Raw genomic sequence first — 20,602 nt, forward strand, 5'->3', positions numbered from 1 at the left:
CAACCGTTAGCCAATGCAGCTTTAGCCTAGCTTTCGCTAACACTTACACGCGTAGCTGATTAACCATCATTTTCGGTGAAGTGTCCGCTGGAAGTATACGTGAGAACACCAGTGATTAAGCAACATTAGTCCATCCGGTCCGAAAAATGGATTAAACCAGTGTTTTATTTTAATCTTTCTCCTCAGACGTTCTTCGACAACGAGAACAGAAGCAGGAAGTGTCTGTCGTAAGATATCTTCGTCGCCATATTAATTTGTTGAACATTTGTGTGAGCTGCTGCCATCTGTCGGCGATATAGTAAAATTTGCACTTGGTGTTGCAGCCATTTGTCACCCAGGTAAATAAAATCACATCTTATTTGGTTTGAAAAAACAATAGGTTTATATTCCTAGAAACAACTGGGTGCTTAAAATTAAGAAATTTAATTAATAAAACATAAAATGAATAAATGATGCTAAAAATTAAAATTAAGAAATTGAATAAACTAAAAAATAGGACTAATAAATAATAATAATAATTAAATAAAATAATATATATAAAAAAAACATGGCACTAGGAAAAAGCTCAATATGAGGACTTCCTTAACCAGAGGTACAGTATTTGAGAGAACTAAAAAGGAAAAGAGGAAAGAATTAGAGAGCAGAGAGCAGGTAGCAGCTGAAAGAACAGTCGAGGAATGTGATGAACAAATAATAGGTGCAGAGGTCGTTATTGTGGGATTCTTAAATGGTTCATAGAGAATAAAAAAAATTCTAAATGTTTTATAAAGACATTACATATTTTGTTATTAATAATGATTAAGCCATCTATTTATGTTCTTGCCAATGAGTAGCTAATAAAAAAAAGAATGCTTAATCATTTGTGAGGAAAAAATGTAAAGATTATAAAAACATGATTTGTAAAGTATTTTTTATCACTAATGAATAGTGTCAGATTTTATGTTTATAAATGGTAAAGCATTAATGATCAACTTTTCTTGAATGGTTTAAAGAGAATTAAAAAAACATTTATAAATGTTTTATAAAGACATTACATATTTTGTTATTAATAATGATTAAGCCATCTATTTATGTTCTTGCCAATGAGTAGCTAATAAAAAAGAATGCTTAATCATTTGTGAGGAAAAAATGTAAAGATTATAAAAACATGATTTGTAAAGTATTTTTATCACTAATGAATAGTGTCAGATTTTATGTTTATAAATGGTAAAGCATTAATGATCAACTTTTCTTGAATGGTTTAAAGAGAATTAAAAAAAACATTTATAAATGTTTTATAAAGACATTACATATTTTGTTATTAATAATTATTAAGCCATCTATTTATGTTCTTACCAGTGAGTAGCTAATAAAAAAGAATGCTTTGTAAATGTTTTGCAAATAGTTACTTAAGCATTTTCTTACACTTTATAAATGCTTTATAGCGTGCACTTAATATAAAGTGTTACCAGAAACTGAAACTAAAAAAAAGTAATTCCAACATAAATCATCCAAGATGTATGTACCAACGCCCATGTAAACTTCAACAGTCTGCATTGCAAGTGCCTGTTCATTATTCACTTTAATACTATGATAATCACACATACAAGTACAATAATAATTAAAAGGGTTAATATTCAAATATGTATGGGGTAAACTGTGCATATATTTGCAGTGAAACTTTGTAAACCTCATGCTTTGTACAAGTGTTTAGACAGGATTAAGTCTTTGGTGGCACATGGCACCGCACATTAACCCTCTCAATCTACAGGCTACAGTTTCCTCCGTATTGATTACCTGTTTTGACAGTTTGCCAACCCAATGAAAAGGGGGTGCGGGCTTGTAAATTATATGTGCTGATAGGGCTGTGGTTGTCCATCCCACGAGTCCAGGACAGGGTGGCTGTGGTATCTGTGATCTCCTCTACTATCACCACTCCAGGGGTTCCTGGGGGACCTGGTGCAAATAAAGTCAGGAGAGACCGTGGTTAAATTACAGATGAACCACAAGAAACACAATGTCCTGAGCTGTCCCAGTGGGTGCACAGTGTCAACACCATACGCTGCTGCTATTAGACACTCTCATTGATGTTGCCACCATGTGCAGCTGTGTGCACATGGTGGCAACATAAATTCCCTGTTGTAATCCTCCCACAAACAAACAACAAACAAGAACATGACATACTGAAGTGAACCAGGATTTAGGCTGACACAGATCTGCTGCCAGAGATTTCATGCTGATTAGAGGATACAGAGGCTTTCAGCAGCAGTTTGCCAGTTCTGCTGAGCATGACTGTGTTGTAGATCTTCCTGTTTTAATACAGCTGAACATATGTTTATCTCAGTCTTCAGAAGTAAATGTAATCTGCAAGTACGGCAAACATTTGAAGACTCGAGGGAGCACAGCTGTAACTGGGAAGCTGGCAGGCGGTACGCTCCATGAAAACCAATGTGCTGTGTTACCCAAAAAGAATGCACTGAAAGGTGCGTTTGCATCTCAAGACATTTACATATATACTGTGGCACTGGTGGAGCAGGAGGCCCTCCCTCCACCATTTAACGGCTAACTCTCCTTGTGTTGTGCTTCAAGCAAAACAGCTATAATCATTAAATGCATCAGTTGATGTACTGTATTGTACAACTGGGTCAATAATCACCTGGCATTAATAAAAACAGCTTGCTCTAATTACAGTTTCCAAAGTCTCACTAGCCGCGGATGGATTGGCAACCTGCCCAGTGCATACCCTGCCTTTGTCCAATGTAAGGCTGCATCAGCCCCTGGCAACTCCTCACGGGATAAGCAGAAGATGCAAGGCTCTGTCATGTCTCTGTGTTGCAGGTCAGTTCTTTGTTTTTAAGTCAGTAACGTGTACAATATTACAAAATGTATTTTCTATTACAATGTAAATGCAACATTTATTTAGTCAAAGTTATAACTGTATGTTGGGAGAGTTTGTTTTCCTAAAAGATCTTTCTCTCCACATGCCAAGATAAAAGTAGAAGTGAGACATCTTTCAGTTAGTGGCCTGCTGTAAATGTCACACTCTCCAGAGCTTTCAGATGATGTATTCTATACATATTGAAATTTTACTGGTTCTCTTCAAGAATGTTAACTTGTTCATTCAGCCTCATTCATTTTCTACCACTTATCCAAGCCCAGGTCATCCCACATTTCCCTCTCCTTTGCCAAGTCCTGTATCTCTTCCTGGGGGGATCCCAAAGTATTCACGTGACCAAAAAAAAAAAAGAAAAAAAGCTGGTGACAGGGGAGTGCCATTAAAAAAAAAAAAAAAAAAAAAAAGTGGCGGCTCTACAAGACAGAAGACAAGAAGCTACAGTGAAGCATGTTCACTGGCAGCTGGCAAAGCAGAAGACCAACTTTCAAGAAGAGCTGAATGTAAATGGACTGCATTTATATTGCGATTATCCATCTGCATCAGATGCTCAAAGGGCTTTACACACTAATGCCTCACATTCACCCTGATGTCAGGGTAATGCCATACAAGGTAGTCATTACACAGCGGGATTAAATACCTTGTCTCAGGGCCCTTAGTGATTTTCCAGTCAGGCTGGGATTTGAACTGAGATTCTTCTGGTCTCAAGCCCAATGCTTAACCAGTAGACCATCACCTCCCCTAAAGGCCCAGGAAGACCAGCACCAAGGAAAACTGGAAGCTAAGAAGGACAATGTCTGAAAGAAATATGGACCATGGGACAATGTCAAATGTTATGGTATCACTGGCATTTTTGGGAATTTTGGACAGCCTCAAATGCCTTAAAGTGATTTCTGTAACAAAGGGGTGAACCTGGACTCAAGGGTGTACAAGGAGGTGGACTTGATTAGATTTTGATGTAGAATTAAATGTGTTTTATGTTGATTTGGATGCTTTCTTGGATTAATTTTTTTTTTTTCTAAATGTGTTCCTTTTCTTCATCTTTTCGTTCTATAAACAGGGCACAATGAAAGTGGTTGTTTTCAGTAAAAAGACATTGGTGGGCCCACCTCATGGGTGCTTTCTCCCTCTCAATGGGCTCCTGTCATGGATCCTGCCAGCTACGGACCCGCCAAGACCACATGTTGTAATCAGAGGACAGACTGTTTTGTTTGAGTCTCTTTTCAGAGCTCAGTCAGCTCTTTTGGACTTTGCTCTTGTTCTTGTAATGGTGGATTAGCAAATAGACTTTTTTTGAGCACAGCACTGACCTCTTGTGGATTACTTTCTTTGTGGAATGTTTCACTAAAGTGATAGAGCGGACAAACGCAAACTAACAGAGTTCAGTTTTAAATCAATTCAAAGCTCATTTATCTGTTTCCTGTTCATGTTGTTAGTCTGCTGAAGACATAAAAGGCTTTTCGTTTGCACACACACACACATACACACACATGTTTAATTTTTTTTGCGTCCTCTGCTTGATGCAGAATTAAGCGGTTTCAGCGCAAGTCAGAGCAACAGGACGGTACTCAGCGTGACTCGAAGCCACACACTCACAAGACAACGTTACCCGATGCCAATTTATGATTCCTGCTGTGTTCCATTGTTCCCGCAGTATAAATCACGCAGGATTGTTTTTATACTGTGTACACAATGCAGTAAAACTACATGCTCAAAAAACACAGAAAAAAAATGCTGATTGCAGCAGCTGCTCCTCCTTGCTGCTCCTTTTCACAAAAGAGCAGGAGCAAACACTTTTAAACACTTTTGTGAGAAGACTCTCACAAAAGTGTTTAAATAAAATCCATAAGTCCTGCTCACAGACTGATTGCCAGAGGCACAACATGTCCTCATCCAGTAAAAAGTCCGGATATCTCCAGTCCACTCACAGACGATTCATTCAAGTGCGCACATGTGAACTTAAAAAAGAAAGAAACAAACAAAAAAAAAAACTGTCTGGCTGCAGCCAATTAGTTCCTTGTTCACCGCTCAAACTCTCTCATCACAATTAAAAAAAGGACAAAAAGGGACATAAATCCTGCTCACAGACTGATTGCCAGAGACAGGACATGTCAACATCAAGTATAACTCCAGACATCTCCACATTTACTCACAGATGGTTCGTTCACGTGCGCACATGTGAACAATAAAGAAAGAAAAAAACTGTCTGGCTGCAGGCATTAGTTCCTTGTTCTCCCCTCAAACTCTCATCACTGTGTTTAAAAAAGGACAAAAAAGGACATACGTAAGTCCTGCTCACAGACTGATTGCCAGAGACAGGACATGTCAACATCAAGTAGAACTGCAGACATCTCCACATTTGCTCACGGATGGTTCGTTTGCATGCGCGCGCATCTCGCAGTCAAAGGAGGAAAGATACTGTGGCTGGTATTTTGGCTCATTCCTCCATGCAGATCTCCTCTAGAGCAGTGATGTTTTGAGGCTGTCACTGGGCAACACGGACTTTCAACTCCCTCCACAAATTTTCTATGGGGTTGAGATCTGGAGACTGACTAGGCCACTCCAGGACCTTAAAATGCTTTCTACGGAGCCACTCCTTTGTTGCCTGAGTGGTGTGTTTGGGATCATTGTCATGATGGAAGACCCAGGCACGTTGCATCTTCAATGCTCTCACTGATAGAAGGAGGTTTTGGCTTAAAATCTCATAATACATGGCCACGTTCATTCTTCCCTTATCACCCATCAGTTGCCCTGTCCCCTTTCCAGAAAAACAGCCCCAAAGCATGATGTTTCCACCCCCATGCTTCACAGCAGGTATGGTGTTCTTGGAATGCAACTCAGCATTCTTCTTCTTCCAAACACAAACACTTGAGTTTTTACTAAAATGTTCTATTTTGGTTTCATCTGTCCACATGATATTCTCCCAATCATCTTCTGGATCATCCATATGCTCTCTGGCAAAGTTCAGACAGGACTGGGCACGTACTGGCTTAAGCAGGGGGACACGTCTGGCACTGCAGGATTTGAGTCCCTCTCTGCGTAGTGTGTAGCCTTTGTTACTTTGGTTCCAGCTCTCTGCAGGTCATTCATCAGGTCACAACCAAATACTTATTGTCCACCATAATTTACAAATAAATTCTTTAAAAATCCTACAATGTGATTTCCTGGAATTTTTTTTCTCATTTTCTCTCTCATAGTTGAAGTGTACCTATGATGAAAAATACAGACCTCTCTCATCTTTCTAAGTAGGAGAACTTGCACAATCAGGGACTGACTAAATACTTTTTTACCCCACTGCAGGTGAACTGGAAAATTTATAATTGCCCAGGTCTCCCTTGCAACAGAGGTCCAGATCTTAATGGGACTAACCCGGTTAAATAAAGATTAATATATATATGTAAATCGGACTCGTTTCCGGTGGAGGGTGGCCTCCAACAGGGCTGCACCTTGTCACCAATCCTGTGATATTCATGGACAGGATATTGAGACGTAGTTGGGGGGAGGAGGGTTTCCGGTTTGGTAGGCTCAGGGTCTCATCACTGCTTTTTACAGATGATGTGGTCCTGTTGGCTTCATCGGCTGGTGACCTCCAACACTCACTGGTTCAGTTCGCAGCCGAGTGTGAAGTGGCTGGGATGAGGATCAGCACCTCTAAATCTGAGGCCATGGTTCTCAACAGGAAACCAATGGACTGCCTACTACAGGTAGGAAATACGGTCTTGCCCCAAGTGAAGGAGTTCAAGTACCTTGGGGTCTTGTTCACAAGTGAGAATGGAGTGTGAGATTGGCTGGAGAATCGGTGCAGCAGGGGCGGTATTGCATTCACTCTACCGTACTGTTGTGACAAAAAGGGAGCTGAGCCAAAAGGCGAAGCTCTCGATCTACTGGTCATTCTTCATTCCTACTCTGACATATGGTTGTGAGGGTTGGGTCATGACCGAAAGAACTAGATTGGGGGTAGAAGCGGCCAAAATGGGCTTCCTCAGGAGGGTGGCTGGTGTCTCCCTTAGAGACAGGATGAGAAGTTTAGTCATCCGTGTGGCGCTCGGAGTAGAGTCGCTGCTCCTTCACATTGAAAGGAGCCAGCTGAGGTAGTTCTGGCATCTAGTAAGGATGCCTCCTGCGTTACAGGCAGGTTCATCTGGGAGGAGACCCTGGGGAAGACCCAGGACTAGGTGGAGAGATTATATCTCCACACTGGCCAGGGAATGCCTCGGGATCCCCCAGTCAGAGGTGGTCAATGTGGCACGGGAAAGGGAAGTCTGGGGTCCCCTGCTGGAGCTGTTGCCCCGCGACCAAAACCTGGAACATGAAGCGGTTGAAGATGAGTGATATATATATATATATATACATATATATTAGTTTCACATACTTTAAGCCATAAACATATTAAAAGTTTTGATATTTACATTGAGTGAAATTTTAGAATTATGTAGTTACATGTTATTATGATTATCACCAGTTTAGTCAGTTTGGTGACAATTAGGTCCACTGATACTCAGCAGTTACTCAAGTTTTATCCTGGATGCTTTTTGTTATGCAAGTCCAGAAGTACATGGGTTGGGGATGGGTGGTCTCCAGTAACCTTCTGTTTTAGAAGCAAGTGCACTAGTTTTAGAGTAAAGCCCCAGTCACATTGTGATGGACCAAAGAAACGTATGAGGAACTGATTCTATATGTTTGTGTTAGTTTTTGTCCAACAAATGTCCTTTTCCCATTCGCAAAATGCGTTCCTTGTCAGTTGATGTATGCCAATTTTGTCAGAAAGTTTTGTGTATGCTCAAAAAACTTTGAGAGGAGATCAGGCGGAAACGTTTCCCGCTGTCTGCACATTTGGTTCCCGTTTTGCCCTCTGCATGTCTTTTACTGTTGCTGCAGTTGTTCATTCCAGCCTTCTAATTGGCCAGAGATCCAGCACTAGTGGAGAAAGGACCAACACAGTAAGAACAGCTTCATGTGTTGTTACAGCGTGCTCTTTCTCTCTGGGAAATGACATCCCAACTCCATGGGAAACTGATGAATTTGCCAATGGACAAAATATTTAAACACATAATTAATCCTATTGCTCTGTCTGTCAGAGTGTAACACAGCTTTTACTGTTTCAACAAGGTACTCACCCACTCATCTACATTTCTGCTGCCCAAGCCTGATATCTTCATCTCAAAATGTACTGTTATGCATCGTAGGTTATGTGGCACAGAGATGTAAACAATTGCGTATTGAATCATGTCACAGCCTTTTGTGTCACAACAAGGCAGATTAAAAAAAGACCAGGAGGAGAAAAAATGTTCTTAAATGATCAACAATAGCAAAATCACCAAAACCACTGATGATCATTAGTACAGCACATACTGTACTTTCTCATCCACACAACCAGTCTGTTCAGCTCCAATCACAATGACCATAAAAAAAATTAGTCAAGACACCCAGAAGGGGCCAATAAAATGACATTAACCATTGCGCAAATGTTTCCAGCAAAGCAATTTTTTTGATATGCTGCTCCTCTGGCAATGGAAGGCTAATTATTTCAGTTCACAGGAAACATATTCTTTCACAACATTGCTAACACCCCACTCCCCCTCAAAAAAAGTGTGAGATGTGGGAGGGGGAGTGTCAGTGTCAGAGTGTTCATTTGCACTTGTAAAAGACAAGTGTAAATAAAGTTTATTATAGATTATGACGCATTTCAAGGATACAAGAATCCACACTGACATAGTGACTCACTACATAAGGTGTGTCAGATATGTCATAGACAGATAGACTCACCTCGAACGAGAAGCTCAGCCTCTGCAAATACTGTGTCAGCACTGGTCTGGGCCCGGCAGCCATACTTCCCAGCATGCTTCAGCAAAATGCTTCTAATCATCAGATCTACTGTTGAAGATTGCTGCAATTGAGAAGGCAAAGAATAAAAAGTTAGGCATTTACTGAGCCTGAAATGCTTGACACAAAAAGTGCGACACCTCTACAATGTGTAGAGGCTCATACAGCTTGAATAGGTCCTGTTTAATTCAGGTGCTTGCTCGCTGCTATGTTCGCCGGCGACTCACATTTTCTCTCTGCTGAAATGAGAAGTGCCGAAGGCAATACTGGGAATAATTCAAGGGCTACAGCCAGCTGTTTAGTACGAAACCTGATTGAAATTACAAACCATGCATCTACCAGGAATCGGCTGGGTCTGCAAAGGATTGCCACTGCAATACATTCTCTCCAGAGCATGGGTACGAGCATCAGGACAGATGTGAATTCAACAGCTGCTGCTGTTGTTCAGAGGAGAGAGGCATATACAAAAGTTATTGCTATCCTGCAAATTGTTTAACTTCATTTTATGGATTAACATTAATTTTATTTATTGAATTGTACAGAATGTTGGGTTACAAAAATAATGAAGTTTATGCATAATTCCTGCTGTTTTTGGCCAGTTTGATGCACTCAGTAGCCTGGAAATACATGGTAAACACTACAGCTAATAAGCTGCATCAAAACTGGTTTGTATCTCCAACTGAGAACACAGTACATTTAATCAGGTACCTGAATGCAATGTATCGCATTTTCATTTTTCAGTCATCGGTGTATCAAATTTGCTTCCAGAATTATCTGGATCTTCAATCTCACTGGGCTATATGATCCATAAACACGGAACAATCCTCAAAGATTAATATGACCATGCAAGTTCTTACAATGGTGCATGACCTGTGAACCAGAACAGGCAAGTGGACTGCTTGTCTTTATACACGTCTTGATTTTCGAGGCATGACATTCTCAACAACTACAAAACAAATAAATAAATAACACTCCTGCATTATATCACCATGAGTTGAAAAACAGCCAGAATGTAAAGAAACTGTAAAGAAACTTTGGTTCTTGAGTTTATTTTGTCCGTAAAGACATTTTGTGGACCTGTTGATAGACAACTGGTCATATCATGGGAGTCAAAGTTCAAAAGCAGCATTTCTGGTAAGTTCAAATGAAAATGTTCAATTTGTTCAAATAGAAACTTGTAATGTGGAAGCAGTTTAAGTTCAAATCTGTTCTGTAGCCACAGTTGTTACTGAGATACAGTAAGTGGTGGCTTCTTTGAGGGTAAAAGTCAGACAAAAGTGAATTTAAGCCCAAAAATTTATTTTTTCCGTAATTATTGTATGGCCTTGCCTTACAATATAAAGCGCCTTGGGGCAACTGTTTGTTGTGATTTGGCGCTATATAAATAAAATTGATTGATTGATTGATTGAAAATGTCCTCTTTATCCATGTTGAATATCAGTGGTTACTGCGATTCATGAAATGGTTACAATTGTTGGTTTTGGGCATTACCATGGTAATAATTCAAGTTCTGAAAAAGTGATATATGATATGATATATAAAGTGTTCCATTTGAGGCTATAACACCTTGTACCTTGGAAATAAATTGACTAAAAAAATGTGACTGCACTACTGGAGGCTTCTGAGATGTGTCAAAACAATCATAGAAGTGCGCATGGGTGGACAGATGGAATATAATGCTTGATTTTTTTTTTTTTTTTTTTGCTTCAATTTATGAATTCCTTTCAAAATTATGTTGTGCAATTGTGTCAATTTGAGCAATTCATAGACCTGGTAGGTATTTGGATTTTGATTTTCATGAACTTGAAGTTCTTATTTAGCATGAGTGGCAAGCCACAGTATGCAAGTACAGTATGTTCACATTTTAAGACCATGATTTTATTTTATGGACTGTTATTTTTTTGTTCAGATTGCTTTGTATAAGAGCACCATTACAAATGAGAGCTACCTCTCAATTTGTTACCCTGGCATATATAAATTTTTAATGGGGTTCACTCCAAATATTACATGACAGGCCTGTGGCTAGGTTATAACAATTATGAAGGAAATCCAATGAGTAGTTGCTGAGATGTAGGACCTGACAGTTGACCTGACATCATCCAGTAGGAGGTAACAGTCTCACTACACTGAATGAAAGGAAACACGATTTAAATATGTGCATCAGTTGCATATGATCAGAATTTATCCAAATGTCAAAATGTACTTATTTGCCTATTTGAGAAACAGAAACACACAGAGAAAGAAAAACCAGCACTGCTTTGCACTACTGATTCCTGATGGGGATGACACCTTAGCATCACATAGGCATTGATGATTATGGCACTTGAGGGTATTTCAACAGCAAATAATATGTAATATATAAAATATGTGCTAATTACAGTCAAGTAATCTTACATGTACACAGCACATTCATTTTTTCAGATGTAAGAGTACTTTTGACTCAACCTTCCTTTTAAAATTCTTCTTCAACCACAACAGTTAGGTACATTGTCCTTAAGATTTGAGATGCTGTCCCAAACTGTCTATTGATCTCACTCTCCAACTTGCCCCCACTCGTGAACAAGACTCTGAGATACTTAAGGTGCCTTGACACTTGCATGAATTTGATCCCCGCACTGGCACCTAATTTAGCATGCCAATGAGTAAACTGTTGTAAACTGTCTGTGATCTGTGTGCGGCTGCATGCCAATGTGCAAAGAAGATTCTGAAATGTTTGAAACTAAATATTTGAAATGAAATGGAGCTGTCAACTGATCACCACCTGGTAATGAGTAGGCTCAAAAGGTAAGCCACCTAGCCAACTGGGAGTGTTTGGTGGAAGAGCCTGTCCGGATGGCCTTCAACTCACAACTCTGAAAAAAACTTCTTCCAGATCCTGAGGGAGATCTGCGACATGAAAGCAGAGTGATCCATGTTCAAGGCCTCCGCTGCTGAAGCAGCTGCTTTGAGCTGTGGCCAGGTTGTTGGTGCTTGAAGTGGTGGCAACCCAAGACCTGCTGGTGCACCCCCCAGTGGTAAGGGAAGCTGTCAGTCTGAAGAAGGAGGTCTTTAGCATTTGGTTAGCACAGAGGTCTCCGGAATCAGTGAATGCGACCTGCAGCCCAGAAGGACTGCAGCCTCAGTGGTGGCTGAAGCAAAACCCGGGCATGAGAGAAGTTTGGAGAGGCCATGGAAAATTTATTTTTAGTCAGCCTCAAAGTGGTTCTGTCAGGAAAGGGAGGCACTTCTTAGCCCAGCCTCTTTTCAGCAGGGAAGGAAAAATCCTATACTGGACTACGGATATTGTCAAGTGGTGGAAAACACTTTGAGCATCTCCTCAACCCTACTGACATGCCCTCCATCAAGGAGGCAGGGATGGAAGACTTGTCAGATCTGGTGGCATTACCCTAGCGGAGGTCACTGAGGTAGTCAAAAAACATATCGGTGGCATGTCGCTGGCGGTGGATGATATCCATCCTGAGTTACTGAAGTCTATGAATGTTGTTGGGCTATCATGACTGACATGCCGATACAATGTTACAAGAAAGTCAGGGACAGTACCTCTGGATTGTCAAACTGGGGTGGTGGTCCCCATGGGTCAGAGGGCATTTTTTGGACAGTTCACTCACCTGGCATAAATGTTTTATTATTGCTATTAACAGCTCACCCTGCATCCCACAATCAAGTGCTATGTCTCTTTTTTTTCAGGACAACCTGTACTTTCAGAATATATATGCTATAGTGGTGTTTTTATAAGTGTAATAAAGGTTTACAATCAGAAATAAGAAAGGAAAAAATAAAGCAAAAAACAATTTTCACACACATTTATTCAAAACACACAGCAAACTATAATAAACAACTATTTTGACACTTTATAAAGGTAGTTTGTCCAAAGAGAATTTACAAAATAAATGTTCTAACAATAAACACAAATGCACATTGTGAACAATATATACAAAATGGTCCATGTGTTTTGTTTGTCTTTATGCCACATCTCAAAACAATTTCTGTCTGCTATTACACAAAGGCTTACCACATAAACGTTTTAATTCCATAGAGTTGACTCCCTCTTGGATTGCTTGCAGTGACACTCTTTTGTCCCCCATATATTAAACCCTCTTATGCTGATCACTTCATTAATATGCACAATGCTGTGCTTTTATGCATGTAGCCAGCAACCAGAGGGCTGTTCAAACAGCATTCACATCCCAAAGAATAATATATCACTGCTCCTAACAATCTTTGGGATGCCATGTGAGACTGCTCTGCCCCACGACTGGATATTACAAACATCATGGACAGTTGGCTCGAAAGTCCGCGGAGTTCACTTTTTCGCAAAAAAAAAAAAAAAAAAAAAAGTTAGTTTCTATCTCATATCATTAAAAAGTTATTTATAATTTAGTAAAACTTGTACTCAGCTGTCGTATATGATAGCGTCGGCCCCAGATGGCTAATAAAGGGGACCGGAAAGTCTCTCTGGGAAAACCTATGCCAGGGTACTAGAGAGGAGACTTAGATTGTTAGTCGGACCTCAAATTCAGGGGGAGCAATGTGGGTTCTCTTCTGGTCATGGAACAGTGGACCAGTTCATTACCCTTGCAAGGATATTAGAGGGGTCTTGGTAGTAATGACCAACCAGTCTATATGGGTTGTGTGGACATGGAAAAAGCATATGTCTGCGTCTCTTGGGGTATCCTCTGCTGTGGGAATATGGTGTACTGGATTATTACTTATATTGTTTCCATTTTAAAAGGCAGCATACTATCATGCCTAATGCCCAATCAGAATGTCTGTGGTTGAAGGCCACCCATACACCACTCTCCATGTACAGCTGGAGTTTTTTCAGGAAGGGAATCTGGTAGAGAACTTGTGCAAAATCAACAGGTGGATCCATACCACATCCTCTGTGGCAACATGGGAGAAGCCTGAGGGAAGATCAATACTGTGTCAAGTTTAATAATCCTTGCAAAGTGCAAAGTCCTTCACAGGAATGCATCACAGTCAACTATGTACTCAGAACAGGAGCTTTCTTCACCTCTTTCTGACAGCTGGTTGAACATATTACAAACAACTGAAGCACAAACCTATCAGTTTGTCAATGGAAATTCTTAGTTAACCATATACAAGATGTAGAAAAATTTATGCTACAGCGCCTGGATTTCTTGCTTCCCTCCTATTCCACTACCACACACCTTACTCCTCCTCCTCTTCTTCTTCCTCTTCCTCATGCAGGCAGTTGCCCAAGTTCATTTAATTGGCCAAGTGCCCCCATGTTCCGATATTGTACTGGTCCTGGTCATGTTCTATATATACGTTTGGCAGCATTTACAATCATGAACGGCACCTGTCAAGTAACTAACCACACTGTTTGATTGGTCTTCTGAGATGTGTCAAACTCCTCCTTCATTAGTCACGTTCTAATTTCACTTGCCTGGTATTATGTTCTTGACTTATTTTGACAATTGAACAGTAATTGTGCATGTGATAACTTATACAATGAAAAGATGCTGACATGTTTTGGAGAGAACAACCATTAGTCCGAGAAACAACATCAGTTTATTCAGATCAAAAAGATATATTCACTTGGAAATTGTGTTAAACTAGCTTTGTTACCACTTCTACGCACAGGTAATAGAGAAGAAATTTAGCCATGTCATTGTATAATTCATGTCACTTTAGTTAAGGTGTAGTAATCAACCGGCTAACGCGTCGCCAGTAAAACTCAATTTGCGACAGTAAAATCCAGCATTAATGTCTGTAAATCATTAGACACAACAGGGTTACTCCCTAATTCAATTCTGTTGTCAACAATTGCCAAGTGGTTTGGAGGTTTGTCTATGTTATTTTGAAAATGTAATTTCTTTTCAATAAATGAGACAAACCAATGGAGAACATTGGTATTATAGTTTTACTGTGTTTTAATCTAAAGCATGTTAACATGAGGAATTCAGAAAAATAAAATCATGTCTGTTGAGAACTGAGTTGGCTGTATATCAATAGGATAAAATGGATTTTACAGTTCATTACTTTTTGATACTACCTGACATCATGTCAGTTAGTATGAAAGGTAAAGGTGGCACACGCAGTTAGTGCACTTGCTTCTTAAACAGAACATCCCTGCAACATGCCTGCCTTCACCCCATTAACATTTAATTGCTTTTTTTGCAAGTTACAACAGTCTCATACTGTAAAATTTACAGTATTTTCTGTAAAGAAATTATTTTTTTTTTTCATTCATTCATTAATTTTCAGCAAGTTATCCCAGCCAGGGTCCCAAGGCATTCCCAAGCCATCTGGAAAATATAATCTCTCCAGCATGTCCTGGGTCTTCCACGGCCCTCCTCTCAGTTGGACATTTCTGGAAGACCCCCTCAAGGAGACAATTTTCTTAAAAAGAAGACCTGGAAGTTCAGTTACCATTTTCCAGAAGGCACATCTAAGATGCAGGCTTAGATTTGATGTTTTATGAAACAAAACTCCTCATCTATACCACTTCATCATGAAGCTGTATAACAGGTGATACAAAATGCAAAACATGCACAATGCATAATTTCTCCAATCACAGCCACAAAGCCAATAACTTTTTCTGGCTTCTCTGGGTGTCTTGGTGGCTTTCCTCACTCTTCTCCTTGCATAGTCACTCAGTTCTTGAGACATGTCTACTCCACGCACATTTACCATAGAGTGCCATAGTGTTTGTATTTGTTTGTAATTGATGTAAATAAAGACCAAGCCATATTAGGTGACTTGGGAATGTTCATGTATCCATCTCCTGGCTTGTCTGGAGAAAACTGGCAATAAAACAGATGATTTACATGTATTATACCAAAGTGTTCCAATGCAACCCATCAACTTGGCTTTTATATTTTAATAAACTAGTGCAGTGCCCATAGGAAGTTTGTATTCCTATAGAAAATTGTGAGCTTAAGCAGATTTCTCATGGATGGTCATATGAGACTGTGCTTGAAGCTGGGATGTAGAAAGAGGTGTACTTATATTATATGAATGTAGTATTTCATATTGTTTTTTGAAAAAATTCAGTATTATTATCAATTATATGAAACTAAAAGGATTCCTCTTAAACAGGTTATTGGAAGAGAATTAAAATTAAACTGAACATTTAGAATATTTGAAACAACAAATCAGTATCTCACCCCCTGAACACAGTTTATTAAAACTTGAACTCACAGCAAATATACGATTTTATTCAGCTTATGTACTTAAAGAAGCATTGTACAAATTGTGGGAAAATATAATATCTTCATCTTATTTTTATTACTAAAACATTGTACACAGTGAGGAATTTGTTGATGTTAGCAAAAAATTGATTTTAGCAAAGTCTCCTCAGTGTTGTCAAGATAAACTCAGTCGCAAGGAACACTGACAGCATGCCTTTCAAAGTAAAAGTATTTGTTGTGATGCTGGCATTAATCATTTTATTGTGAAACAGTTCAAGCAACATGAACTCTGATGTTTAACTTTGCTACCAGTCACATAAGTGAGCCACCCCATCTTGGAAGTATGAATGCTAAAATGTTATTCAAAATAAAGGTTTTGAAAATTAATCCCAAAAATATTCATAATAAAGGATGCACATCATTGTGCCATGTGCAAGCCATATCCGGCGCTGCCCGGGTTAACCTGTTTTAGTCATAAGCCAAATACCAATCATTTTAATCAAAACAATTACCAAACATTTGTTTTTGTAATGCTGATGTCTTAGAAATATAATATATTTAGTATATATAATATAGTTAATGGGCTAAAGTTTGTCCAGCAGAACTATAAGAGGTGGACTCCCCAAACTAAGTGGAAATACTTGGTTAAAAGACAAACACATTTGAAGTCCTTCATGCAGACTTTGGTTTGCGTTCAAATTTATAACAAAATTACACACAAAAGGTAGGTAACAGTAAATGTAAATATCAATGAATCAAAATTGAGGTAGTGGTGTATTTCACTGTTATTACATTGCAATTTTACAAACATAAAATGAATGTATTCAGACAGGAAGGCAAACTGGGTTGTACAGTACAGTCAGGTGCGTAACAGTTGAGAACATAAAGTAGCTGAAGAAAGGGATTATTGAGTGTTGTTAGATGGAAAGGTGATGTAACACAGCGGCAAACATATCACTGTCCCAGTTTTTTTGAAACGTGTTGCAGGCATCAATTTCAAATTGAGCAAATAGTTGCACAAAAACAATGAAGTTGATCAATTTGAACATTAAATATCTTGTCTTTGTGGTGTATTCAGTTGAATATAGGTTGAAGAGGATTTGCTAATCATTGTATTCTGTTTTTATTTCCATTTTACACAACATTCCAACTTCATTGGAATTGGGATTGTATTAGCTACTCATTGGTAAGAACATAAATAGATAGTTTAATAATTAATAATAACAAAATATGTAATGTCTTTATAAAACATTTACAAATGATTTTTTAATTCTCTATAAACTATTTAAGAAAAGATGATCATTAATAGTTCATCATTTGCAAATGTAAAATCAGACACTATTCATTAGTGATAAAAATACTTTGCAAATCATATTTTTATTGTCTTTACATTTTTTCCTCACAAATTACTAAGCATTAATAAACCATTAGTTGATGCTCAGTGTATCAGTTATAACATTTGTAAATATTGCATTAACTACTCATCCTTATTCCTCAATACTTTATGTATCATTTGTTAATAATGTACAAAGCTCAAGTCTCTTTCCCCAGAGTATGCAGTCCCAACTTCAATGGAACTGGGGTGGTAGTTCAAGTTATAGAGATTTACTTTAAGTTTAAGGAAGATAATTTTAGAAATTTTTATTTTTCGTATTTGAAACGGCACTAACAAATTAAAATGTGTGAAATACCAAGTGTTCCAATACTTTTAGAAGGCACAATAGATAGATAGATAGATAGATAGATAGATAGATAGATAGATAGATAGATAGATAGATAGATAGATAGATAGATAGATAGATAGATAGATAGATAGATAGATAGATAGATAGATAGATAGATAGATAGATAGATAGATAGATAGATAGATAGATAGATAGATAGATAGATAGATAGATAGATAGATAGATAGATAGATAGATAGATAGATAGATAGATAGATAGATAGACGGTGGAGTGTTTGTCTTACTCTCGCTGTTACAGTTTGGATGTATTCAAAGTGACCACCATCCTGTTGAAAATTAATTGGTTTCTGGTTGAAGAGCCACTGGAAAGCAACATCCAGAGACGTGTCATGTGTCGCCTTACAGCTCAGCACCACGCTCTCCCCCACAGTCACTTCCACTCTGCCTGGGCTCAGCTCCACACGCATGGCCTCTGAAAGCACAAAACTGCTGCACTGTCACCTCAGGCTAACACCGAGCAAATGCCAAGCAGCTGCATTTCACTCTTATATTACTGCAAAATCAATAATGAGAATGTGCCCGATCGTGGGCAACAAACATGGTGTACTGTGTGACTGTGAGACAGCCTTCACAGTGCTAACGGCTGCCCTTTTGAATATGACTCTTGAATGTGAAACACCTCACTTCACAGTCAAGCAAGCACAATACATTTCCTCTCACATCCAAGTTAAACGTGTGGGTGTGTGTGTGGGTGTGACATTGGGGACTATTTATTGGTGGCAGTCTTGTGCTAATTTGGCAGAAAATAAGCCACCCCCCCGGGCATCACTTACCTTTTACCCACAGCGTGGCAGTCATCTCCGCTGAGCCCAACTGATTCTCTGCCTGGCACACATAGCTCCCTTCATCTGCCCGGGTGGAGTTAGCAATTCTCAGAGTGTTGTTCTGTAACAACATAATCCTGTGAGAGAGGACACAAAAATCAATACTAGTATGAGAAACAAATGCACGTGCAAACAGTTACAGTGGGAGTTCAGGCATGAGGTTACACACCATGTTTGTGGCTGTGTGCAGCTACAAGAACAGCAAAACTCAGGGGATAGAAACAGAATAGTTCAAAAGACACACTCAGATCTTCTGCAAAAAATCACACAGTGGGTGTTGGAGCCTCAGTACAATTTCAAGCCTGTTCCGACGAACATGTTTTTCTGTGCAGTTACGCATCACACAGCCCCAAGATTTGCACAATGACACAGGGAAGTGCTTGGATGAAGACAGATGAGAGAAGGCACAGAGAATTTCCTCATTCTCTCCAAGAATGTACACTTTTTCTCCAACTAATAGTGACAAATGTCAAGAAAATGCCTACTTTTCCTGGTCATGCTACTTTCTGTGTTCTTGGAGAAGATGCTTCATCTGCATTGTCCCAGTCCACCCAGCTGTAGATGAATATCTGCCTTTGGCTGGGGAAGTAACTAGTGTCCTGTCCACAGGGAGTGGCAGACTCTCATCCATCTCAAGCTATGGAATCCAAGAATAGGCACTGGCACCAATGGTTCTAAGGATCTATATCAGGCTTACTTCCACATCTGAGACATTATCAGTCTTCTAGTAACACAGGCTTCACCTCCAATAGCAGTCATACACTGGGAAGACACATGTCTACATTTGAACACTGTATCTTGTTTAAAACCAGGTGTAGAGGTTTTCGGTAGCACTGAAGGTGACCGAACAACACTTAGAAACCAGCCTCAGTGTACCATGGCCTAAACAAAAATGTATGATAACCATCACAGGGTGGTAGCTGTAGCCAGCTTGTGTCAGTGAAGAATTACATAGAGGTCAAAATGTAAAAATGCTCCAATCATGTTGAAAACTATATCACATTATTTGTGTGATCATAATGATTCCAAAAAGGTATAGTTTAGACTATCTGTGACGGAATGTTCTGGAGTTATGGGGTAAAAACAGCAAAAATGGTGACAAAGGTCAATTTCACTTTGTACAATGGTCAAAAGTTAAAGTTGCTCCAATTTCAGTAAAAAATGATGCAAATTATTGTTTGGGTTGATAGGGTTCTAATAAGGAATAATTTGCACCATCTGTCATACTTAGTTATCATGTTACAGGGTAACATATAGCACCTGTCGTTGGATTCAATAGATGTCGACCTTGTTTGACATTTACTTTGAAGACAAAACATTCAACACAGTCAAAAGTATTCAATTTATTAATTATTAAATTATCATTATTAATTATTAAATTATTTCAACCAATAACTGGTTGAATACCTAATTGCCTACAGTAATTGGTTGTGGTACCTCAAATGTTTTGGAGATGGCCCCTGCAGATGGACCTGGTTTTGCTTCTGAAGCCTTGTTGTAATTGTACAGATTTTTTTCCCTGCTCTTAAATGCAAGAAAGTACTGGTTTGTGTTCCTCTCTTGAAGATGGGATTGTGCTGACCCACTCAATTCTTGGCATCAGTACACATCCACCAGATAAAGAGGTTAGTTTCTCTTTACTTTTTGCTAATTGCAAAATACTGACATTGACAGATTACCTGTACATTTGTCCTTGCTTTGTTTTTGTGTTATACGTATTTATTTGAACTTTCTTTATTTTCACATGAAATGGGTTTCGTAGTGTGTCCATCTTGTTATAACAGAAGAAAGAATAACAAAACATATAAATAGCAAAGAATTTAAAATTTCAGTTTGTTGAAGTGCCACCCAGCGAATATGCATCAAATAAAAAAAAAGCTTGCTTTACATGAATGCTTGTTCTACAATTTTTCATACATATGGGCAAAAAAGCACTGTTGGCAAAGTAAATGAAATTTTCCTTTGTGTTTTAAAGTTCTTGTCTTCCAGTGGATATAACCACATCTGCATGTGTCATGGTTGTTGTGGATCCACAGCTGAGCCAATGCCCAAAGGACAAGTGGAAAAACAACACATTGATATACATTGTTTGTTTTTCATTCACACCTCACCTGGCAGTGTTCTTTTTCTGGTCACTTTATGTGTGTTGAGTGAGGGTACACAAATTGGTATGCAGCTATA

The 20,602-nt window shown here is 38.9% G+C and overlaps 1 protein-coding gene across 1 annotated transcript in view; it reads right to left on the bottom strand.

Annotated features, from left to right (window-relative positions):
- Positions 1-20,602, bottom strand: part of cntn5 (contactin 5) — a 918,586-nt gene that overhangs the window by 114,926 nt on the left and 783,058 nt on the right. Inside the window, exons 13-16 of the mRNA XM_034168485.1 lie at positions 18,371-18,498; positions 17,822-18,009; positions 8,639-8,759; positions 1,777-1,935 (exon numbers count right to left, since the gene is read on the bottom strand). Coding sequence (XP_034024376.1) covers positions 1,777-1,935; positions 8,639-8,759; positions 17,822-18,009; positions 18,371-18,498 — 596 coding nt within the window. The remainder of the gene's footprint in view (positions 1-1,776; positions 1,936-8,638; positions 8,760-17,821; positions 18,010-18,370; positions 18,499-20,602) is intronic.

The sequence above is a fragment of the Thalassophryne amazonica genome, chromosome 4, assembly GCF_902500255.1.
Source record: "Thalassophryne amazonica chromosome 4, fThaAma1.1, whole genome shotgun sequence".
Classification (NCBI taxonomy): domain Eukaryota; kingdom Metazoa; phylum Chordata; class Actinopteri; order Batrachoidiformes; family Batrachoididae; genus Thalassophryne; species Thalassophryne amazonica.